The sequence below is a fragment of the Anomaloglossus baeobatrachus genome, chromosome 1, assembly GCF_048569485.1.
Source record: "Anomaloglossus baeobatrachus isolate aAnoBae1 chromosome 1, aAnoBae1.hap1, whole genome shotgun sequence".
NCBI classification, from domain to species: domain Eukaryota; kingdom Metazoa; phylum Chordata; class Amphibia; order Anura; family Aromobatidae; genus Anomaloglossus; species Anomaloglossus baeobatrachus.
In genome coordinates, this window is record NC_134353.1 from 281642703 (window position 1) to 281669532 (window position 26830).

At 39.9% G+C, this 26830-nt stretch overlaps 1 protein-coding gene across 1 annotated transcript in view; it reads right to left on the reverse strand.

The window, feature by feature from the left end:
* DKK2 (dickkopf Wnt signaling pathway inhibitor 2) overlaps positions 1–26459 on the reverse strand; it is a 145884-nt gene extending 119425 nt beyond the window's left edge. The window contains exon 1 of the mRNA XM_075350531.1: positions 25638–26459. Coding sequence (XP_075206646.1) covers positions 25638–25856 — 219 coding nt within the window. The 5' untranslated portion in view covers positions 25857–26459. The remainder of the gene's footprint in view (positions 1–25637) is intronic.
* Positions 26460–26830: the final 371 nt, after the last annotated feature.

The following is a 26830-nucleotide window of genomic DNA, read 5'->3' on the forward strand; positions in this document are numbered from 1 at the left end:
AGCCTGTATCTAGTAGCAGTCCTGCCTGTAACCAGTACTGTGTGTGCTGAAGTCCCTGAACCTGTCCTGCCTGTGTTCCTGGACCCATCCAGCTTGTGTTCCTAACCATGTTCCTGGCCCCGTCCAGCCTGTGTTCCTGTACCCGAAATGTTCCATGTTCTTGGATCCATCCAGCCTTTGTTTTTGAGTCTGCTCCTGTGTCCTGGTATCAGTATGAATCTTGCACCCATTTGTGTCCTGTCTGAGTTCATTATCCTGCCTGAGTTCGGTGCCCTGCCTGAGTCTGGCGTACCCAGGGACTGGTGAATCTATTGGGTGCATCCAGGGATTAGTGTATCCAGAGACTGGCGTATCCAGAATCTGACATATCCTGAGTGTTGTGTTGCCAGCCTTAGCTGTTTTCCCATACCTGCAAGTATCTGATGTCCTGTGCCAGTACCTGATGTCCTGTACCTGATGACCTGTTTCAGTACATGTGCCAGTGTGCCGCCCCCATGCCAGCAGCCGGCAGTGGCTCGAGGGTCTTCGGACCCGGGGGTCATGCGGTCACTCAAATGAAGGGGGTTATTTACAGGGGATTTTATAGAGTTTGTGACGCCACCTGTGGTATGTGATAATTAGGAGTACCACCGCTGCAGTTAGAAGTACCCGGGGATGATGGAATGGGGCAGCCAGGTGTTGTGACCCTCCACGGGTAGAGTGAATACCCCGGGGCTCGCTGATGGAAGGGGAGTGCCATTGGATGCAAGGGGGGGTCACTGTGGTACTCACTCAGCCCATTAAGCTGACACCGACAACTGATCAAGCAAGTCTCTGGACACTGCTGCCGCTGAGGGGAGCTTAGTTCGGGTCCCGTCCCCAATGGTGCTGCCTGGTGATCCGTGACCTGCCTCTTGGCTCTAAGTATACTTCTTTGGTGGTCTCGGTAGTATGGAACTTGCCGGGTCCCGCTCCCCACTATGGCTAAGTGTGGGAACTTGCTCTCAGGGCTCACGCTTGGGATTTTCTGGACCGTTTTGAATTGGAAAGTCTTATCCTCCTCGTTGTGCTAATGCCCTAATTTTGGAGTGGGTGGGAACAGATCTTGAAGACTGTTCTCCTCGGGTAAATTATCGAGTTGCCTAAAGCTACTGCCCAACCTAGGGTCCACGTACACCGTCGTGCCTTGGTCCCAGTCCGGTAATGGTGCAAGACCACTGGCTGTCCTCCTCGACAGATCCGTGCCCCTTGCCACGATCCCCTGTGACCGGGGGTCCAGCTCCGATAGGCCCAGACCACCATCTGCCACCTGGATTGTTTCCTTGGAGCCCCGCTCCTGACCTCCTCGCACTTTCACTTCTCAGACCCAACTCTCTCCTCTTGACACTCCTGACCTCTCCACCCCAACCCCCCAGGTGGGCGACTCTATTCCACTCAAGCCGTCCACTGGTGTGTTTGGTGGGTGTGGTGCAGGGTGTATCTAGGATTTGATTAGCTGATGTAGGCAACACCATGTAGTTAGGGACCAAGAAGGAGGTGGATACTGCACGGGAGGGCAAATTGTGCAATACCCTGTGATGACCCGATAGTCCAGGAGCGTCACACCAGTAACTGACAACCATCCCAGTGCCTGCCATCCTGCCAGTATCTGTTGCCTTGTACCAGTACCTGATTTCCTGTGTCTGATGACCTGTACCAGTAACTGCCAGCACCTGACGACCATGCAAGTCCCTGTTATCCTGCTAGTATCTGATGTCCTGTGTCCGATGACCTGTGCCAGTACCTGATTACCTTGCCAGTGCCTACCATCCTGCCAGTACCTAATTTCCTGTGCTAGTACCTGTTGTCCTTTGCCTGATGTCCTGTGTCAGTACATGATGATGACCATGCCAGTGCTGCTATTCTGCTAGTATCTGATGTCCTGTGCCAGTAGCGGATGTCCTGTGCCCGATTGTCCTTTGCCAGTACTTGCCAGTATCTGATAACTGTGCCAGTACCTGCCATCATGCCAGTACCTGATGACCTTTGCCAGTACCTGTTGTCCTGTGCCTGATGACCTGTGCCAGTACCTGATGTCCTGTGCCAGTACATGATGTCCTGTGCCTGTTGCTGATGTCCAGTGCCTGAGGACCTGTGCCAGTACCTGCCTGTATGTGACAACCATGCCAATGCCTGCCGTCCTGCCACTACCTGATATTCTGTGCCTATACCTGATGTCCAATGCCTGAAGGTCAGTGCAACTACCTATCAGAACTTGATGATGGTACCAGTGCCTGCCATTCTGCTAGTACATGATGTCCTGTGCCTGTAACTAATATCCAGGGCCTGATGACCTGTGCCAGTATCTTCAAGTACCTGACAACCATGTGAGTGCCTGCTGTCCTTCCAATACCTGCCATCTTCTGTCCAGTACCCATCCTTTGTTTCTGAACCTGCCTGTACCTTATTACCTGTTCCAGTCCTGTCTATTTTGCTGTCAGCCCTATCTAACTCCTAGTACCTATCCAGTCTGTAGCTACACTTCTGTCCTGCTATCACCTAGCTCCACTCAGCCATTAAAGTCCCTGACAAAGCCATGGAAGCGACACCTGATATCTACCAGCAGCTAAGTCCAACTTCACAATCAAAGGTTCTGGTGAATACTTGGTTGGCACTTAATAAGCCCCTCCCACATCAGGGTAAGCCCGGGTTCCCGCTGTGGTCCAGTGGGTCCACTCCTGATCACACCTGCGAGCATTACAGTGAATCCTCACAGCACCCAGTGCATTCAATTTGAGGATTCACAAATCAGCAGTTACATCGAGTGACTGCAGACATCGATTTAGAGTGGACAGCCCTTTTAAGTGCAGATTAAAAAAAAATAATATATATATATATATCACTCATAAAATTAGGAGGAATAGAATAAGTGCAAAATCTGGCCACTTTTGGCCTACTGAGAAGTCTTCTTTAATTCTTCTCATCATTCCCCCTAATGACACTTATCAGTTTAGTTGTGCTTCCCTTTCCCTTTTACAACTGCAGGGCATCCTTTTCATGGTTTGATTCCCAGAACTGAACTGCATAGTCCAGGTGATGCTGCTTCAATACATTGCAAAGTGGTAATAGAATGTCCCTGTCCTGCAATTTCATGCCAATGTATAGCAGGATCCTAATAACCTTTAATCTAGGCATTTGCATCCTATTATTTAGTCTATAAGTACGACCGGATACTACTCTCTCAGTTTTACTCTCCTAATACGCATGGTTCATGGGCTCATGAGGATTATTATTACCCAGAGTATGTCCAAACACTCAGTTTGTTTAGTTTTGCCTCTAATGCAAGAGGGAAAGCTAGAGCCCTTTTTGAAAACAGGTACCCCATTTTTTCTGCGCCAATACATTGGCAATAAGCCAGTCACCAAATAATTTCTGAAATTATTAAATAACTGAGTCGAATTCTTTGGGCGCTTTTGGAAGTAATCCATCTGGTCTTGAGCATAATTACAATATACTTTAATTTAGTTTTGACCAAATCTACATTTATCCAATTAGTGATTATTGACTGTTTGCATTTATATACTTTTTATTGATTTTTTTACATTTGTTCGTACTTGTTTTGGCCACTTGCCTTTCAGTTCATATTTTTGCTGATTTTATTACTTTTTACTAAACTCTTTAAAATTCTCAAAGGCTAAAGCTGACACTTTTTTTTTTCTTTTATCTTAAATATATAGATTTTACTATGATTGCAAGTAATAGACAAACTAATGAATTGTATGTTAAAACTTTAAGTCCAGGTCTACTCTTTCCAGAAGATCATATTTCTTTATGTGAACATAAATGACAAACGTCTACAACAGATATTATGAATCAGCAGCATTTCTCAACAGAATTAACCGATCGTTTGGAGATTGTTAAATGTATCAATTCATTTCTAGATAGAAGATAGTCCTGTATTAATTTATAATATTTTCACTCTCACAAATGCAGAAATGATTCGTAGTCTTAGGGGTACTTTGCACACTACGATATCGCTACTACGATGTCGGTGGGGTCAAATCGAAAGTGACGCACATCCAGCGTCGCTGTCGACATCGGAGTGTGTAAATTGTTTTTGATACGATTAACGAGCGCAAAAGCGTTGAAATCGTATCATCGGTGTAGTGTCAGTCATTTCCATAATGTTATTCCTCGTTCCTGCGGCAGCACACATCGCTGTGTGAGAAGCCGCAGGAGCTAGGAACATCTCCTTACCTGCGTCCTGCGGCTCACGCCGGCTATGCGGAAGGACGGAAGTGGGCGGGATGTTTACGTCCCTCTCATCTCCGCCCCTCTGCTTCTATTGGCCGCCTACCGTGTGACGACGCTGTGATGCCGCACGACCCGCCCCTTTAGGAAGGAGGCGGTTCGCCGGCCAGAGTGACGTCACAGGGCAGGTAAGTGCATGTGAAGCTGCCGTAGCGATAATGTTCGCTACAGCAGCTATCACAAGATATCGCAGCTGTGACGAGGGCTGGGACTATTGCGCTCGGCATCGCTACCATCGGCTTGCGATGTCGTAATGTGCAAAGTACCCCTAATAGTCATGGCTATGAATTAGCTAGCTATTATGTGTTTAATCACTGGTGTTTGGACACCTTTAATAGCTGTTGACTGAATCAGCTAACATCTATTTTTATCCCCCTCATTTCTGAATATACTTGAAATTCAACTTCATTCTTTCGAGCAAACTTAATCTGTCAGTAGGGTGTCTGGAGACCCCGTAAGTTAGTTAGCTAGTCCCACCGTCAAGTAATCAGGAAAGCTTGCTGTACGATTTGCAGCCACTAAACAAAGTAGGAAGTTGTTTCACTTCCAGTACACTACAGTGCATTCAAACAGATGATTGTAGTCGTATCACCACTGCTAAAATATATTAGATCTAACCCTAGATTGGTTATTAATATTAAAGTCCCATAAAACCCTTTAATTGTAAATACAGCTTTCTATTACTCGGGATCTATTATTATCAAATGATAGTACACCTTTGACATTCACTGCTGGTCTACCCCACTAGGGGAACAGAATATCCAATAAACCAAGATGCCCAATCACAAGTGCATCTAGGAGCTAAGTAACTTCACTTGCAGCAAATTTACATTTACCTCTGACATTTATCTCATCCATAGGGTATTCTACAAGAAATACATCTGCAGGATCCATATAAGAAGAATTATTTTTGTCCACTGATAATAGCCTTGATGTTTACTTACAAGCAAAAGGGTAACAATGTTTAGAACTTTTGATTTTCAGGCTCCATATCTCACCATCAATTACAGCTTTGTATGTGAGACTACTTTCATTTTATAGACAATCATCTTGGTTATCTCATACATACATAAATTTAACTTGCAGCTATTTAGCATTTCATTAGTTATGCAGATTCTTGTCATGTCACTGCATTATTTCGGTTTTGCTCCTGGTGGTGGAAAAATCTCTTTCTTCCTGTAAACTACATATTATAACGTGTTCTCACATTCCCTAATAGCTCAGTGTGTTATTAGGTTGATTCCCAAGTAAAAAGTCACTGGTTCGAAACGAGGAGCAACCATGCAGAAGACTTCGCAAGAATAGAAAAACGGCATCATCCAGCTCATCGATAGCAGTCTCTCGGCCAAGAGAATTGTAAAACTGCATCATGTGAGTTCCACAACAGCTGGAAGAATACAAAATGAAGTCTGTCCATCCATTCAAAAGCCAACAGTTTGATGTCCTGGCAAAATATCAGAGTCAACAAGTCGGGTCATCACAAGGTCTATCAACTCAGACCTCAACCCAAACGAACACTTGTGGGTAGAGTTGAAGAAAAAGCTGGATACATACCCAAGTGGATAGACCAGTATACTCCAACATTGGGAACGTGTAGAAGAGACCTTGGATCAGATTTCAGACTAGACATGCTTCAATCTCATTTAAAATATTTAAAAAATACTAATAATTAAAATTTAGAGAGCCTGTTTTCAGAGATCCTCTACAGAGCCAAAATTTTAAGAGTGCCACCACAAAGCCTATTTTCTGAGTTCCCCACAGAGTCAAAATTTTAAAAGTGCCACCAAAGAGCCTTTTTCAGATTACCCCCACAGAACCCTTTTTTTAGAGTACCCCCACAGAACCCTTTTTTTAGAGTACCCCCACAGAGAGTTTTTGAAGAGTACCCCCAGAGAGCCTTTTATAAGAGTACCCCAACAGAGGCTGGTTTGTTCTGTTGGGCAGAGTGCCCACACAAATCCTGTTTCATGAGTTTGCAGAGAAAACAGTAAGGGGAGTAACCTAACACTTTCCCTCACTCAAGTAGCATCTTGCCCCTACTTTAGTCACCACAATGGCGGTGGTTATACAGCCCGGGTCACGTGGTGCACCAATCAATCACAGCAATGCCAATACATGGCATGGTTGTGGTGGTTGCAGAAGTGCCTACAGCCAAAATGCTTGCTGATTGGCTGCTCTGCAACCTTTTAACAAACTTTATTCAGCATCTGAAGTTGAACACATGGCTTCCACAATCATGAATTATGATCAATTTTTGCTTGTCTCTGTCAGTCCTATATATTGTGAATTGATCTTCAGTGCTCACAGCTCCATTTAGATGGGGAACTCGGGACCACTGATCTCATAATTGGTGGAGTTCATAGTAGTGGGACCTCAAGCTATAACCATCATGTGGACAGGTGAGGATTTGTAATTATGGACCACTACTCTACCGAGTAAAGATATTACTTATGTAACATTTTAATTTTATTACCACAAAAGTATCTAATACTATTATTTAACTGTAGGAAAGCACAATGATGAGCCCTCTGTTGCATGCATTTAACTCTTACATACAGTAATCTGACATTTAACATTTCCCATAATTTAAAAATTATGTATATACAAATTCTTAAAGGCTTTGTGCGGATTTAACAATTTATCATCAAATTTACATAAATAAATAAAGCATTTGTAAGTAGCATCTGAATGAGAAAGGGAGAATGGAGAATTTTGAAAAGATCTATCATGCTCACATAGGAGTACAAATATTTATTAGACCAGCAGTTCAAAACAGCTACTTTAAGTACATGAACAAGGCAGTTAAAACAGCCCTTTCAGTACTGAGTTTTGGAAAAAAAAAAAAAGGAGCCCGATAGGGTAATGGAGTACTTTACAATGATTCATAACTTTGCAAAGATTGATCAATAATTTTATTAAAATAAGTTTAGTAACCCTTTAAGTTGGTTAAAGGAAATCTTTCTCCAGGTCTTTGCTTCCCCATCTTAGAACTCCATAATTCAGAGACAAAGACCCTGATTCTAGCGATGTGTCACTTACTGAGCTGTTTGCTGTCATTTTGATAAAATCAATGTTTTCTCTGCTGCAGATCTAGCAGTTACACAGAGCTGATGAATATACTGGAATACCTGTAAGCATGCCAGGTAGTCCTCTAATGATAATCTGCTTCTGATTAAACATTGATTTTATCAAAACTACACTAAGAAGCCCAGTTTGTGACACATCACTGGAATCAGGATCTCTTCCCCTCCGTTATGCTGCTGTGAGATTAGGTGGTAAAAACAAGGTGACATATTCCCAATGTGCTTCAATTGCCAATTAAACTTATGCAATACATTATTGCAACATGTTAGCTAAAACCCATGACAGGTTGAAACTCGCATCACATCCCCTGGACCGCACACATAGCCTAGACATCTTGTATCTATCTTGTAATCTAGTAATCTTGTGTGTTGAGCCTGAAGAAAAGTTAAAGAAGACCAAATATATCTTTATTGTCAGTTTTAGTTTGTGTGATGCTTGATCTCAGCGACCATGTTTCTGTGCTTGGATCTTCAAGAAGATCCACTAGTCAGCTGGTGAAAAAAATCAATATTGTGTTAAAGAAATGAAGGTAGTTATGACATCAAACCTATGGGTTATTAAAAATTGCAGTTGGAGAAAACATTTGATTTGTCTTAATTAAAAACATCATTAAGGTTTGCGCAACTGCAGTCTGATGGGGCATCAAATAGAAGGTGTAAATAGTCACATTTATCAGCAAGGCTTTCATTCCCTGGGCACCAGTTAGACAACTGCCTCTGAAAGGGGTTGTAAGGCTCGGACGCCCCAGACCTGCAAATCCACTGTGCATGAAATGTAATGTTTAAAGTTTATGTTATGGTGTAATGTGTTTAAACGGCCACTAGGTGGCCACAATGTGCAAGCTGCTTCCCTTGTACTCCCGTGCTACAGGGAGTTATTGAAGGGGAAGGGCTTAGTCAGAGAAAGATGGTTAAGAAGATAGAAAGTGAAAGGAGAGTCCCCGAGGGAGAGAAACAGACTGTCTGAGAGACATGGTGGAGGAAAAACCCCAATAACTAGTGTTGAGCGGACCCGGATCTGAAAAATCCGAATCCAAACGGTTTCAGCGCCCGATCCGAGTCCGACCGGTACCTGGGATTCGGGGTGCATAATCCGGATCCGGGGTTTTTTTTTTCCTCTCCCTCTCCCCCTCTCCCTCTCTCCCCTTCTCCCCCTCTCTCTCTCTCTCTCTCATATTCCAGATCCCGTTACCCATTGGTTTGTATGGCCGTGGATTCCGAATTGGATCCGGACTTCGGCGGCAACCCGATCCGGATCCGCCGGACCCGGATTATGACCGATCCGCTCAACTCTACCAATAACTTTAATTTGGCATGACATTCTGGGTCAAATCCGAGTGCCGGACATGCAGTGTGGCCTGGGTGATAGCCATTCTCTGGTGGATTCCTAATGAATTCACTTAATCAGCAGAAGGTGAGTGGGCTCTTGAAAGAAGAGTAGGACCTGACTGACCAGAAAGACGGTTGATTCTGCTGTGAACAATGAAGCTGAAGAAGAAGATGAGGAGCTTAGGGACCCCAATGGGAGCCCGAGTACCAGGGAAGCGGTCGGCTAGTAAAATATGCGACTTATCCGTTGCTAATGGTAACTCCTTTTGAAAACACGATTGTGCCCGCCTCATGCGAGATAAATAATTGTATTTGAAGTTTACAAGTAAAGAAGTTTGGTTGAAAGAACCTGTGACAGTGTTAGTGCTTGTGATGCATGAAGAAAAAGTATGCTTATTACTGTATTGCACTAATGCGCTGGTTGGGGTGCGGAATAAGAACACCAGTATGCGTAACAACCAAACAGCAGGCTCTGCCACGACTAGCAAAGCCCCCGACTGCCCCTTTAACACCTCAACAAAGTGATTATGCTATAATGGACTGTATAATACATATCTACATAAGTAGCTAGTAATGATTGATTCTATGAAAATAGGAATAGTGAAGCCTCACTTGTTACTCATATAATCACTAAAATATCATTTTTATGTTTTATGGTAAATTTGCTGTCCTACCAAGTGACATGATTATCTGCAATTGCTTGTCTCCTCCGATTGTTTGCAAACCAGAATGCATCCCACATTTTACTGCTGGTGTATACATCATAATTTTGCTTTTTAATTATGGCTCATCTGCCGGTAGTGACTCAGTTTACACTATGGACTTTACCGATTGTCTATATCCACAACCCTGAAATACTTTCTTCAGCCAGTCTCTAAAGCAAGGAATCCGCTCTGACTGTGGTGTGGTATCTAAAATCCCTCATGCTCTGTCCCCTCCTTTGCTTCCTAACAGATGTGTGATTGTTACACAATTTTGGTTTTATGATCTTATGAGCAATTGAGGGGATAATAAATCTTACATAAGTTCAGCTGCACACGTCAAACAGGTGTTCAGAGTTTCCCCAAAATCTGTATGTCAACAATAGCAGACTGCTGCAAATGTTACTGCACGTATCTCAATGGCAGACACCATTAGCTGTTCCTGAGCAATCGGTTAACGTAACTAGACTATATAGGGTACAAATATGAAGAGACAAAAATAACTACATTTATAGAATATAAACATGTATCTATTTGAAATAACAGCTTTTCAATGTCTTTTTCATGAGGTTTTTGCCTTTTTAATCCTTAATTACCATGTACTGTATCAACATCAATGAAGAGGAGCAATTTCTATAAAATACGTACTTCATCAGGAGAAGCAGCGCTTTTTATTTGGTACAATCGACTTATCTTTATTTTCCAAACACAATTATGTCACCTTAATTGGAGCTGTATACAGCTATATGGGTCCGACCCCTTAGCAGTGCCAAGATTTTATACATCACATATAAAATCTTGGCACCACTAGGGGTCCAGCCCATATACAGCTGTATACAGCTGCTATTCAGGTCGGTAGGAACCATTCAGCTGCATACTGACCAGACACTTCAGTAATGGCTTGAGATATTTGTAACTTTTTCCTTTACATATCACATCATGTCCATTTAAAGACATGATCTCCAAACTGTACATTCTTTTGATGGGGTGATTTTAAGGCATCGATGTCATTACTAGGGTAGGACATGTCATTACTAGGGTAGGAGACATGATTTTCCAACTGTACATTCTTTTGATGGGATGACTTTAAGGCATGGATGTCATTACTGGGGTAGGAGACCTTATCTCCGAACTGTACGTTCCTTTGATAGGGTGTCACGGGAAGGGATAGAGGAATAAGGTCTTCTGGACTGACCCTCAGGCTAGGGGGGCTCTAGCTATCTCTGATCCTGGAATTACCTCTGAAGGTGAGGACGTCTAGGCCGTCACCCTGGCCCTGCTGCTAACCAGCCCTGATTTAGTTCCCCCTTTCCACCACCCAAGGGGGGGACTGGGATCAGAGCAGTAACCCCACAGAAAATTGACAAACGGGGGGAAATCAAAACTCAGACATATTGCACCCAAACTCAAAGGGATAAGACAAGAAAATGGTAAAGTGGAAAACCAAAGCAGGGAAGAAAATACAGGACAAGGGGTAACTCCACAACAACTGCAAACAATACAGCAAGACTTGCAAGAGCAGCTGTGGACCAACTGCCTATCTCTATGGCATAACTTGGTAAAATGGGGTTTCTATCAGCTGCAAGGAAGAGATGATGGTCTTTATAAGGAGGAGGGAAGTGGCCACCAAAGAGTACAGCTGAGCTTCAATTAAGCAACTTGTAGCAAGGGAAAACTAACATTAACCCTTGCTGCGCCAACAGAAAGCAAAGTCCATTTAATATAGCATCCAGAGTAAGGTGAAACTCAAATAGAAGAACCGTCACAAATCTCTCCATGCCAAGGGATAAATGTGACATGGGGTAATTTTAAGGCATGGACATCATTACTGGGCTAGGAGACATGGCAACTGTTGGAAGCCCTGCAACTAAATTGAGGAGTAGTTAGAAAATGTTGTGGATCATGGAGTTAAAACGGAAAAGGCATCAAAAAGTAATTGAATGTAGATCACTGGAAGATCAAGGGGAAAAGGAAAAAAATGCTTAGGACCAGATAGTTATAAAGGGTAACTCTAGCACTCAAGAGATAACAAAGGGTCAAATTGAATTTTTATCTCGTTATTTTTGATTTGTTGCAAAAAGGGGTGCATCTCAACCTATGCATTCTCAGGCACCTTCCCCATACCGCAGATGCCCTGAATACCGTCTGATATTACAGATTTTTCCCCTAAACCCTCAATACTTTACATGCAATACCCTGATAAAGGCTTTCTAGAAGCCGAAACGTTGTTTTGCATAGGTTGAGGTGCAACCCTTTTTACAACAAATCAAAATAAAAAAAAAAAATCAAAATTCTACTTGACCCTTTATGTGTCTTGAGTGCTGGAGTTACCCTTTATGATTACTGATTTTTCCTCCTAGCATCTACTTATATTTTGTTGAACTGGACCCTATCTTTTTATATAGGACCAGATAGTGGCAAATTTTCAAAGTTTTTATGTCATGGACTCACTTGCTGTTAAGGGTGGGTAATACGTATTTGGTCTCCATTCAATGTTTTGCTATTGACCTACACTGATACTCTTTAGTCTTCAGTTGAGGTAAAAAGCTGCTTAAGCTTCACGTATAAATGGAAGGCAAAGACTTAATGGAGTAAAATTGATATAGTGACCTTCAGAATATGTCTTCAGATGATTTTCCTGATCAGTGGGGTAAAAAAGGGGTGATTATGCAGGAAGGGTTCCTCTGCTACTTCTGTTCAGGTGATCTGCAAGGTTGGACTTTATTTAGTCAAGAAATGCTGTAACTGTATATGTTAATGATAGTCCATTATTTCATACAATAGGAATACTTTTAATAGTTTAGTGCAGTTTAGTAAGCATGTATAGAAACAACAATTTGCATAATATTAATAAACATATACAATATATGTTACAGATGCATCCTTTTCTAACCGTGTTCTCTTAGGTGAGTACATTAAGATGCCTTCCCTGATGCGAGCACCTTCTCAATGCCTGCTGGATGCTAATCAAGGTCTCCTATTGAAACATTTGCAATTCTTACAGTTCTCAAGAGAAGAATGCATTGAAGGTGCTAATAGTGTCTGCATGAAAGTAATCTATCCGTTTGCCCTTTCATCATTGGCAAAATCATGTTTTAGACCTGGAACACCTCTTAGATTTCCTCTTTTTTTTTCCAAAGCCTTCTTTTTTCCTATTAGCCCTGAAGCAAAGTACCTGATCCTGATAGTTTTAAATGTCACTTTGCTTGGTTCTCACTGATATATTCATATCAAGGAGAAGGACAGCATACTGTTTACTGGAGGAGCGTCTCCTGGGAATGTGCTGAACTCAACAGACATTTCAAGAAGTAAAATGGTTAATATACTATTTCTTTTTACATAATAGGCAGCAATTCTAATACCGAAAAAGAGACAGAACTTGTCATTTGACATTTTATTATATTTCTTTTCTTCATAATAGAAGTTCCCCATCATCAATGAAATATCAAATTCTACAGCAACAATATGTTATTTTCTTTTATCAGTCCATGACATTAAAATCTTTCTTGAGTTTTAACATCTTTTAAGTAACATGTCTTAAAGATTTTTTTTCTAAATAGCAGCTGTCCCCAACAATCAGCTTATTACAATGAGTGATGGGCGAACCCCCCGATGTTTGAGATCCAGAGACTCGCCTGAGCGATCAGTAAAGTTCGAGTTCGGGTTCTGAGGAAACGCTAATTTGTGTCCAAACACCGAATTGGACTTTACAGTTATGGGATTGGGCAGGGGGTCTGTAAAATAAAGAATATTGTTAATAATAAACATTGTCATTATACAGGTCCTGCAGACCTGCTCAGCCACTGTCTCCCGGCCGCTTCTTTTTCAGCGTCTGATCATTGCTGTGCCCTCGGGTAACCATGACTGATGACAGGACCTTCCATGACGTCATAGCCATGTGACCAGTCTGGTGTGAATGTTGTACAGACATAGTCTTACAGACTGGTTACATGGCTATGACATCATAGAAGGTCCTGTTAACTTCCGGCGTTATTCACTGCACTGCTCATCACTCCTCGGCTGTTTTTGGCCATGTTCGCGGTGACGTCGGGAACACGGCCAAAAACATCTGAACATTCCGAGTGACGAGCAGTGCAGTGAATACTGATTAAACTTGTGATTTACAATTGTTCTTTTTTTTAAGTGGGTGGTCATATTATAGCCATCTGAATTAGGTCTAAAGGCCTGTGTTCACATATGAAAGCTGTTGGCCAACCATTAATGAGCTAGTGGATATCTCTTCTGACTTATCCATACATAGGAACGCTCGCCTCTGCAAAATGTTAAGTATTATCTCTGAGAATGTCACCCCTGGGCTCCTCTACTGGCAGCTTATCGCTCTACAGAACACAAGGATCGGACATTAAAATTCCAACAATCTGAAATTTTCCTCCTTGACATCATTTGTGGGGAAAATCTGGAAAGGGCCATATACTTCTCATAGGTCATACTGCTAAAATTGGCTGGTTCAGATAACTATTATCTAATGTAAATGGAGGCATTAAGAGTAGTGTTGAGCGGACCCGAACTGTAAAAATCCGGATCCACGCGGTTTCAGGGTTCTCTCTCTCTCTCTCCCTCTCTCTCTCTCTCTCTCTCCTCTCTCTCCTCTCTCTCCTCTCTCTCCTCTCTCTCCTCTCTCTCACTCTCTCTCTCTCTCCTCCCCATTGACATATATGAGGCCGAACTCCGGATCGGATCCGGACTTCTTTTTCAACCCGCCGGGTAGCCGCCGGACCCGATTTTTTCACTATCCGCTCAACTCTAATTAAGAGTCATAGAAAAAGAGATAGGCTGTAGCTGGAGGGAATAATGGTTATGTTAGTGAAGTGAACTAAGGCCATGTGCGCACGTTGCGTTTTTTTTTCTGCGTTTTGGCTGCGTTTACAACTGCACTGTGTCATTGACAAACTGCATGCGTTCTGCTTGAACAGCAAAGTCTATGAGAATCATGCAAAATCCGTGTGCACGATGCTTTTTGAAACACAGCGTTTTGATTGTCAAAAATTTGACAAAATCTCTGCGTTTAGAAAAGCAACATGTCAATTCTTTTGTCCGTTTTGGCAGCATTCTACACCCATTGAAATCAATGAGTTGTAGAAAAACATTGCAAAAATATTAAGCAGTACGTTTGCACTGCATTATTGTTGTGATCCGCATGTTTTTTTGACATAACAAAGGCAGGTCTTTTGGTCTCTCTCTCTCTGTCGGTCAGTCTCTCTCTCTCTCTCTATGTCTCTATCTCTCTCTCTGTCCATTTTGGTCTCTCCCTCTCACCCCCTCTCTCATACTCACCGATCCACAATCACCGGCGCGGTGCTGCATGGCGTTCACACTGTAGTGGCTTCTCCTCTATTGAAAATGCCGGCCGCTCATTAATCCATCTAGTATTCCCTGCTTCCCCCACCCACCGGCGCCTATGATTGGTTGCAGTCAGACACGCCCCCATGCTGAGTGACAGCTGTCTCACTGCAACCAATCACAGCCGCTGGTGGGCGTGTCTATATCGAGCAGTAAAAATAATAATTTTTAAAAAAATGACGTGCGGTCCCCCCAATTTGGATACCAGCCAGGGTAAAGCCACACGGCTGAAGGCTGGTATTCTCAGGATGGGGAGCTCCACGTTATGGGGAGCCCCCCAGCCTAACAATAGCAGCCAGCAGCCACCCAGAATTGCCGCATCCATTAGATGTGACATTCCCGGGACTTTACCCGACTCATTCCGCATTGCACTGGTGCGGTGGCAAACGGGGTAATAAGGAGTTAATGGCAGCAGCCCATAGCTGCCACTAAGTCCTAGGATAATCATGGCAGGCATCTCCTGCTATGATTAACCTGTAAGTTAAAGAAAATAAACACACACATCTAAAAAATCCTTTATTTGTAATGAAAGACAAAAAAACACCCTCTTTCACTACTTTATTAACCCCTCAAAAACACCTCCAGGTCCGATCTAATCCACGCAAGGTCCCATGACGCTTTCAGCTCTGCTACATCTCAAGCTGACAGGAGCGGCAGTAGAACACTGCCGCTCCTGTGAACTCCATGCAGCAACTGATGTGAGTCGCACGATCAGCTCTGCTGTCACTGAGGTTACTCGCGGCTACCGCTCTCAGGTGGAGGACTGCAGCTGTGGCCGCAAGTAACCTGAGTGAAAGCACAGCTGATCGCACGGCTCACTGCAGTCACTCGGGGGATTTGCGATCACAGGTGAGTCCTTCACGTGTGACCGCAAATCAAGCCGCGTGACACGCACAGAGCTGCGCAATCACAATGAAGTCGGGTGAAGTTCATCCAAGTTCATTCTGATTGCGCGGCTCTGTATCGCAGCCAGCCATGCTCTTTTTGACAGTGCGGTCCCACTCGGCTCTGCTGCAAGTCTATGGGGATGCTGCAGAGCCGAGTGGGACCGTAATATCAAAAATGTGTGTTTTGGATGCTTTTTCCACTCTGTCTATGGCAGAGCAAGCATCCAGAATGCATGAATTCTCCAGGAATGTGAACAGATTGCGTTCTGCCGAATGCATCTCAGAACATAGCTTTTTTAGCTGCGTTCTGAGACGCACAGGCAGTGACTTACACACTGCGGAATGGAATGCAACGTGCGCACATACCTTAACAGTAGGAATTTTACCTATATTGCCCCCTCTCTCCTGTGTAAGTCTTAAATAAAGACAAGTTATATCATATTACAAACAAAGATCTTAAAATACATATGAAATCTTACTGTCTTTGAGTCACTTAATGGGGTTTCCCCATGAACAATCTTAATTTTTAAAGTTTATTTTAATCAATAGATTTTGGAAAAATAACAATATTTTATATTATATTATTATATTAATAATAAGTTCCGCAATTTGATGTGTTTAAAAAAAATGTTCCTGTGCTGAGATAATCTTATATATGTTACCCTGTTATGCACTGTGTAATGGCCGTGTCTGACCGTACAGGGACATGGTCTGATCATACCACATCTCCTGGGCCGGGTAGAACACAAAAGAATATGAAGACATTAATTACAGGATCATATATGATTCTTTTTGTGATGTAAAACATTTCCCTGTCTGTTTTTAAAAAATGTCTTTTCTCAAAGAAAGAATTTAAGATTCTGTGCTGTAATGTCTCTATACTTCTTTACTTCCTCCGCCGCCCAGGAGATGTGATATGATCAGTCCATGTCCCTGTATGGTCAGACACGGTCATTACACAGTACACAGCAGGGACACATTTACAACATTATCTCAGCACAGGAACATTTTTTTAACCCTAGAACACGCAATCATAACAATCTACCATAGAAAACAAATGACCTAGAAGGCCTGCGAGGCCCCAGGTATGCGTTCTAGGCACATCAAATTGTGGAAATTAGTATTATTCCAAGATCTGATGATAAAAGGAACTTTGTTCATGTGACAACTCCTTTATGTTAAAGGGAACCTGTCAGTTGATACATACTGCCCAATCCATGGGTAGCATGTATCAGGCATTGGCTGTATGATTGTAGCCAGGTATGTTTCACTCTGAAATGCTGCAAAGTTTCAGAAAATATTACTTAATCGCTGCCGGGGTCCGAGCTGTGCTGTGCACTAGAATAGAGAGACAATCATATAACCAGTGTCTGATACATGCTGCCTACAATTTCGGCAGCATGTTTAAGATGCTAGGTTCCATTTAATACTCAAAGTTGCAATGATAAGAATACCAATAAGGAATTTAGATTTTTACAACAAATACTGTTATTCAAGTTACTGGCTTTAGAAGTTGCATGAGCAACCACAATATATCTTGATCTAAATTTGTAATTTATTGAGGCAGTCAAGCAAATGTTTATAGTAAAATATACCACAAGACATACTCAACTGTAGCCACTTCTATGTCATGAATAAAATAGGTGAAGAATTATTTCATAAGTGACTTTTCAATATCACTTAACCATTAAATCCAACAAAAGCCAAACCAATAATTCCAAAATCAGCACACACAATGCTCTGAAATCTATAGTGTCCACCGATAGAGAGATTGTGTGCTGGCATAGGGGTCCGGGCACGTGGAGTTTTTGATACTTATGTTAAATTCATGTCTGTTTGTACAGAAGCTAAATATAGTTTAGATTTCTTAATTAGCAATACTAATCTAATTATCACCAAATCACCTAACCCTCTACAAAATGATTTTGTCACATACTTGCCCACTGGTGTAAGTTGTAGTTTTTTGCAGTTAATACACTTAGATAAGTTTGACATTGATTTGCACCAAAAAGAACCAATGTGTGCTCCTCATTAGATACTTTTTAGGAAGTGTCTAGAAAGGGGGTATGGCTTTAGAGAATATTAAAATATATTTATCTTACTCACTTATATAGCACCATCAATGCTATAGCGCTTTACAGACATCATCACTGTACCCATCAGGGATCCCAATTTAAATCTGCCATCAGTATATCTTTAGAGCATAGAAGGAAAATGGAGAACCTGGAGGAAACCCAAGGAAACACAGGGAGAACATACAAACTCTTAACAATGAGCTTATTGTTAGTGTATACTAGTTTTGATATGCAAATTAATGGCCTAAGATAAGCCAGTTGTCAGGATACCTCTGTGCAGAGCATCTTGCCTTTGGAGATACTCTGCTGCACTTTCCTTTGTTAGTGAGCTAGCAGTTAGTTTAATAGCACAGGATTCCATGTTGGTGCTGATTACTCAGGTGTTCCACCTGTCACGATTCCTCTGTGCAGAGCATCTTACCTTTGGAGATGCTCTGCTGCACTTTCCTGTTTTACTAGCTAGCAGTGTGTTTGACAGCACGGGATGTTGGTGCTGATTACTCAGGTATCCCACCTTCCTGTTAATTGCTCAGACTTCTTCTTGCCCAGGGCATTGCCAGTTGTATTTTTCTGGTTCTGCAGTTGTGTTGTTGGTGTGTGTCTCTGGTCTGATCTTTGTTCTCTTACCCCAGACCATTATTTGACTCTTCTCTGCTCGCTCTCTGCTGCTGTCATGACCTCCTGCCTGTTTGACCTTGGACCATTACCTGACTACATCTCTGCTTTCCCTCTGAACTAATTATGTGCTCTCATGGACTACTGACCATTGTATATTGCCCTGACTATGCCTCTGTTTTCTTCTTGTGCTTATACGTGTCCTCCTGTTAACAGACCTCGGCTTTCCTGACTACGCTCCTGCCCACACTCCCCATAAGTGGTGGCTAGCATCACATTAGCATTGGCATTTCTTAGAGTCCAAAAAGTCTAAAAGTTGAGCTCAATCTAACACAGTGTGTTAATGTAATAAGTTTAATGCATCTTGTAACTGTTAGTTTACGCTTTCTAATGGACTTCATTTACAAAAGTGGGATGTTGCCAAAGCATTGAACTTTTCCATTATTTACACTCACTATGTAAAAATGGAAAACACAACTGTACCAGTCTATGATACATAAATTAATGTTGGATATGGATGCAGCAGAGGTTAATTGGTCATCACACCAAATCCAAATATCTCATTTGATACAATGTATATTTTAATACTAATGTTTTCCATAAGACTGCAGGTAAATGTTCTATATCATGGTACATTAGTGAACAAATGGAGCACGTTTAGGATACATTTCAGCCTTTTACAGCTGTAGATTTATATGTTATGTAAGTGAATATCTACATTTGACAAAAATGATACATATACAGTATATACGTTGCAGAAGGTCCTGCTTAAGCTTCCACATGATTACACTCAATCTCACAATTCTGCTGTCAGATTCCTTTTAAAGTCTTTCAGTAATGAGCTGAATGAAGTACCATAATTTTGGCTCCAGTCCATGGAAGCCTTCCTTCCTACATAATATATATAATATATGACATACACACAAGTAAAAAAAAACCCCTCCAAATTAGAAGCATTACAACATTGCACCAGTCACCCTCTAGATTAATTAACAGTGAGGGTTTAATCATAGCTCATGCATGACTCCAGGAACTCACAAAATTCTGTTAAAAAGGACAGACTCAGAGTATAAAAAGGAACAGATTTTTAGAAAATACCTAGTAAACCAGGAGGTGTACATTCAAGATAAATAAATCACAATTTGGCATTTAAAATCTTACACAATCCTGATTAACGCAGGATGTTTTTTTAATATGTAACCATCTCCATCTGGGAGACATTTTTGAATTAAGTTGTGCTGAAGATTTTTAGGTTTGTTTTATGCAATTATTTCTGATGTTGCCCAATAAACAAATAACCAAATTCAGAAAAATGCACAAAGATAAAAATACAAGCTAAACAGTAACTAAAACAGAAATACAATCAATGTTTTTTGTCTACCATTGTATCTATCCATTGCATATCTATTTACTTGTCTATTTTCCTGTCTACAGATTGCTTATGTATTCATCCCTACCTTTTGCTCAGCAACATAAAGGAGACAGTTGCACTCTGTAGTGCTATGATATGTGTAACAATGAATATGGGAATATAGACTTCAATTACTGCTATAAAAAAACATGTAAAAATTGAGATACTTAGCACACAAAAATGGCCAATTTTATGAGAGCCCAACAGGCAACGGCAAGATGACCTCTTTTAACTTATCTTATCTTCTCAGCAGTTGATCACATGTTAAATATTGTAAGAAATCTTATGACTAATTTATTAATTTATTTCATATGTCAATTGTCTTTGATCTACTTCTAATTACTACTTTTTGCTTCATCTATCTAGCAATCCAATATCTATCTATATATTTGATCTGCAATCAATCTATGTGTTTTTATTATTTGCCAAAGTATTGATTAATCTATGTGCGCTGTTATATCTATATATGAAATTATGAAATGTACACGTAGATATAAATATATATATATATATATATATACTGCTCAAAAAAATAAAGGGACACTAAAATACCATTGTGCTGTGTAAGTGTTCCCTTTATTTTTTTGAGCAGTATATATACTTCATAGGTAGATGTACAGATATATAAACATATATATGTATATCAATATATAGAGATATACATATCATATGTATATACAAATATACAGATATAAATGTCTATATATCTATACATCTTCATATGAAATATATATATATATATATATATATATATATATATATATATATATATATTTATGTGTACATTTCATGTGCAGATGCATGTATATATACATTTTATATGTTGACATACTAAAAATCAGGTGTGTGTATATACAGTATGTATATATATATATATATATATATATATATATATATATATATGCTAAATATTGTATATATATATATATATAAAAATATAAATATTATATGTAAATGCATGTATGTGTGTATATATATATATATATATGTATATATATATATATATATATATAAAAAAGCTTATATATATAGTAAATATATACTGATATATATATATATACATATATATATATATATATATATATGTATATATATATATATATATATATATATATAAAAAAAAAGCTTTTTAGTAGATATATATAACAGGTTCTTGGTATGTCAACATATGGAATACCTGTAATGAGTAATATACAAAATGCAATCGGAGCCATTTGGAGATAGTCGCTGCATGTGAAAGTCTTGCCTTAGGGATGAAGAAGAGAAAGTCCTGTAATTTAATGCTGGTGGTATAGGTAGTAAAAGTTACAAATTAGCATTTAATGATGCACATAACAAATTGTATACATACATGTGTTTCAGTAATGTGCCTGTATAGAAGAGATGAAGACTCTGACCATCTTGTGATCTGTATCTTTTCCTATTCTCAGACACATGCATGTAATTAGTGTTGATTTATTTAGATAAATAACATATGTTTATCTTCAGCTGCCATATCAGGTAACCTGTCCAACGTGTTATTTCAGTTGAAATTATAATGTTCTCTTTTCTTTGACATATTATATGTCACTTATCTTATGATGTGTACTTCATGTTAGCTCATTTTGAAGGGAAAAAAAAATGTGAATGAGGCAAGTTAATAGAAGCCAGATGGCTGGTGTGATAAGATGGGGTGCTGGGAAGATCTGTCTAGAATGGCCAGAGCTGAAGGGATGAATTCCCTGTCTGCACATCTTGTTGAGGACCAGAAGGCTGCACATAGGACACGCAGTGAGAGAAAGGAACCACACAAGTGAGGGTCAGGCTGGATAACACTAAGAAAATGGCACAAGTAGAGGCAGCAAGATGTCAGAGAAGCAGCTGAGTTCCGATTGTCATTCAACATCACAACAGATTAAAAGACAGCTGCTAAGTACATTTCCACAGGACTGCCATGTTATCATTCTGCAAACGAGAGACCACTACAAATGACAAATGCAGCTCTGCTACAGCTATACTTCTAATTATATTGGAGTAATGTATAAATGCAGCTCTGCTACAGCTATACTTCTAATTATATTGGAGTAATGTATAAATGCAGCTCTGCTATAGCTATACTGGTAATGATATTGGGATAATATACAAATGCAGCTCCGCTACAGCTATACTTCTAATGATATTGGGATAATATACAAATGCAGCTCCGCTACAGCTATACCTCTAATGATATTGGGATAATATACAAATGCAGCTCCGCTACAGCTATACCTCTAATTATATTGGAGCAATGTATAACTGCAGCTCTGTTACAGCTATACGTCTAATGATATTGGGGTAATATATAAATGCAGCTCCGCTACAACTATACCTCTAATGATATTGGGATAATATACAAATGCAGCTCCGCTACAGCTATACCTCTAATTATATTGGAGCAATGTATAACTGCAGCTCTGTTACAGCTATACGTCTAATGATACTGGAGCAATGTATAAATGCAGCTCTACTACAGCTATACCTCTAATTATAGTGGGGTAATGCATAAATGCAGCTCTGCTACAGCTATACATCTAAATATATTGGAGTAATGTATAAATGCAGCTCTACTACAGCTATATTGGTAATGATATTGGCATAATATACAAATGCAGCTCTGCTACAGCTATACTTCTAATGATATTGGGATAATATACAAATGCAGCTCCGCTACAGCTATACCTCTAATTATATTGGAGAAATGTATAAATGCAGCTCTACTACAGCTATACTGATAATGATATTGGGATAATATACAAATGCAGCTCTGCTACAGCTATACTTCTAATGATATTGGGATAATATACAAATGCAGCTCCGCTACAGCTATACCTCTAATTATATTGGAGCAATGTATAACTGCAGCTCTGTTACAGCTATATGTCTAATGATATTGGAGCAATGTATAAATGCAGCTCTACTACAGCTATACCTCTAATTATAGTGGGGTAATGCATAAATGCAGCTCTGCTACAGCTATACATCTAAATATATTGGAGTAATGTATAAATGCAGCTCTACTACAGCTATATTGGTAATGATATTGGCATAATATACAAATGCAGCTCTGCTACAGCTATACCTCTAATTATATTGGAAAAATATACAAATGCAGCTCTTCTACAGCTATACTTCTAATGATATTGGGATAATATACAAATGCAGCTCTTCTACAGCTATACTTCTAATGATATTGGGATAATATACAAATGCAGCTCTGCTACAGCTATACTTCTAATGATATTGGGATAATATACAAATCCAGCTCCGCTACAGCTATACCTCTAATTATATTGGAGCAATGTATAAATGCAGCTCTGTTACAGCTATACGTCTAATGATATTGGAGCAATGTATAAATGGAGCTATACTACAGCTATACCTCTAATTATATTGGGGTAATGTATAAATGCAGCTCTGCTACAGCTATACATCTAATGATATTGGGGTAATATACAAATGCAGCTCTGCTACAGCTATACATCTAATGATATTGGGGTATATATATATAAAAACAGCTCTGCTACAGCTATATCTCTAATGATATTGGGGTAATATATAAATGCAGCTCTGCTACAACTATATCTCTAATGATATTGGGGTAATATATAAATGCAGCTCTGCTGCAGCTATAATTCTAATGATATTGGGGTAATATACAAATGCAGTTCTGCTACAGCTATACCTTTAATTATAATAGGGTAATATATAAATGCAGCTCTGCTACAGCAATATCTCTAATGATATTGGGGTAATATATAAATGCAGCTGTGCTACAGCTATACCTTTAATTATAATAGGGTAATATATAAATGCAGCTCTGCTACAGCTATACCTCTAATGATATTAGGGTAATAAAGTTTTTCTGAATAATACTGAAATATACATGAACAAAGAAAAAATAAAGAATAAGCTGTTTTTATGGAAACCTGAATGTACCTGTTCACCAGATGGGACTAAGTCTTGCTTTAATGTAAAGCACTAAAACTCTGCAATAAACTAAGCATTCCTGGGTATAATAGACAGTACACCAGTAACTCAAGTCCTGGCATTCTGGGCATCGCTGCCTCAATGTAATGACATCACTGCCGATAATTGCGGTGCACACCGATGGAGCAATCGCTGACAAGTGGGTTGTTTTTTTTAAAGAAACATGATTTTGAGTTGTCTCCCCCACTGCTAGTGCTTTACTTAGGACTGTGGGCTATCCTACTGAGTTATCTTACTGCACACAGCATAACAACATGACTTTATACATCTATCTATAAAATCCCTAGAAATCCTCAGATTTTCTTACATTTTCTTGAATTTTCCAATTTTTTATGGTTTCCTATTGCATCTGCATAAAATTTAAAGGGTATTTAAGTAAAAATCACAGATTGGAAATAGATCAACTATATTTTACATAAAGAAAAATCCTATTCATGGTGGTTTTTGGAACAAATGAACTCATCAAGACTGAATGAGTAAAGGCAAACTTACAGTATGGCACTATGAAAACCCATTAAAGCTCCCAGTCTAGAAAGTAGAACCCATTTTCCTTGTGTACTGACATTTAGAGAATTCTCATATCCAGTTGCTAATATTATCAGTCAACAGCCTTAGTCATCTAGTCCTTTATATCTAGAAAATATACTTATTTGCAGTACCTCAGTATCATTGCACAGCTCTGAAGAACCTATAAGAATCTTGAGACACATTCATACATATAGATACACAATGATTAGTAAAATGGGATACTCAAGGGAAAGACCAGCTAAACATCCCTCAGATTCAATCATATAAGTAATGGACTTGTTCTATGACTGCTTGAGAACTAAAACTTCTTGTAAGCTCCTACTGACACTTTATACTGGGACTTTAACTCCCTATATGGGGGATCTTATCTCATTTGCTACACGAGTTAGGCTGTGTTCACACACTGTGTTTTCAATGTGTTTTTTTGATGAGATTTTGGATGCAGTTTTGTTACAAATCTGCATGCTTATCCTTATGCCAGCAAAGTCAATGAGAATTCTAAAGTTTTGTGCACAGATTGCTTATTTTTCCCTTGAAGATTTTTTGCCAGAGTTTTTCCACCCCAAATACATGAAAAACGCATGCTACAAGACAAATGCAAAAAATGCATAAAAAACGCATTGAAAATGCAGCAGAAATCCAACGCACCACGTTTTTTTTTCCTGAAGGTGCAGATTTGGTGCAGAAATTTCTACAGCCAAATACTAAGAGAACATAGCCTAAATGTTTATATTGGTGTCCCAACAATAATCCTGGAAATAACAATTTACACCTTAAAAAACTAAGATCTTGTCTAAATCTTAACATTTAGACAAAATCATTAACATTAATATTAATCATAAAAGCATTAAGATCAGTGTGGCCGATATCGTTCCTCAGGGATAAACAAGAAAATTTCTAGCTTGTGTATGGTGATGGACCCATATTAAAAAAAAATTGGAAAAAAAATAAATAAAAAAATAAATAAATATATATATATATATATATATATATATATACACACACACGACTAGCTATGATCTATGTTCCTTAGGTGTAGTAGTTATTGATATACCTAGAATATGTCTACCAGAATTGCCCTCAGCCTCTGAAGAGGACATTCATCAATATACAGGTTTCTTCACTTTACATGTTTATTACTGTTCAATAAAGTGTATAACAAGTCAGTTCATGAAGTTATCATATAATACAATGTGGAAAAACAGATAAATATATATTTTCAACTCTCTCACCTTAAAATTAAGTGGCCACAGATTTTACAATAAGGAGTCTTCTTTGAAAGCAATGTCAGCGTTCTTCAATCATAAGTTGATCATAAATAGGTGAACCATACACAAACAAATACATACAAAAAAGTTAGAAAGAAATATTACCTGGCCAAGGTTTTTCCCTTTCTTGTGGGAAATTCCATGTTGGAAGCTTAGAGACTTGTTGGTGGCCAGAGTAGGGGTCTGTACCACTACGATGGACTTGATGGAGTTGACCTTGGATCTGGAGGTGTCCAGTTGGGTGCTCTCCACCATCAGAACGACAGCTAGTAGAGGTAGCAGACAGCAGCACTCCCCATTCCACCCCAGGAAAATCATGTTCATCCTTCAGCACTGAGTGGAAATGAAGGAAAGAACTATGACACAATTCTCCAAATGTCTGAAACAGAAGGCAATACAGGATCTGTTCTCTCTAGTTTACAATCACACCCAATAACTTTAAACAGTTACTGGAGAAACTGCACATCTGGTCGTTTGAATACATGGGAGTGGAACATGCAATGTATGCACTGAAGTCATCAGCATTCTATAATCTCCTGTAAGATTCAGTAGAATTAAGATCTGAAGAATTAAGAGTTTATCACGGGTTATGTATTTAGTGGTATCAGCTTTTATTGTCCTTGAAAAGAGTCCAGGTCAGATGATGGTTGTCCTCTTAGCGGTGGCCAGGAGCATCTTAGACAGGGATCCAGGTGAGCAGCTGTGTGGCAAGGATGCTGCAGGAGGTTCTCCAGTCCCCACCAGTGATGTCCAGACCTGATCACTGTGTAATAACACACATGCAAACATTCCATGTATTTCTGACTTTCTGGCTTCCCCTTTCTCTTTGGTCTTTAATGACCTCAGCCCCTTTCTTTTTATAGGTTTCCACAATGGGTTTCTTTCCCCCGCCCACATCCAGGAGTGACAAAGCATGAAACTGATCCCCCAGCTACTTCTACCATTCAGAAGAAAGAAGAGAGAGGAGAAGATGCCCTCCTGAGAAGTTTCTCTACAGCTTCCTACAATCCTGGAGAGCGGAGGCTGAGCGCACACCTCTCATGCCTTGCCTGCTATATGGAAGACATTAGAACATCCACATTACACTCAGGCACATCCTATTGTTCTGCCTTTCCTGCCCCACAAACAATTACTGTGCAGCTGTTCCACAGGAAATATTTCCTTCGCTTCTGTCGCTCTGAATGTCAGACATCCCTCATATACAAGCATTCCATATGGGATGAGCGGAGCTTGTATGTTTCTACTGGAAAACTAATAGTGAGATGGTAAATACATTGCACCATATGGTTAGCAAATCC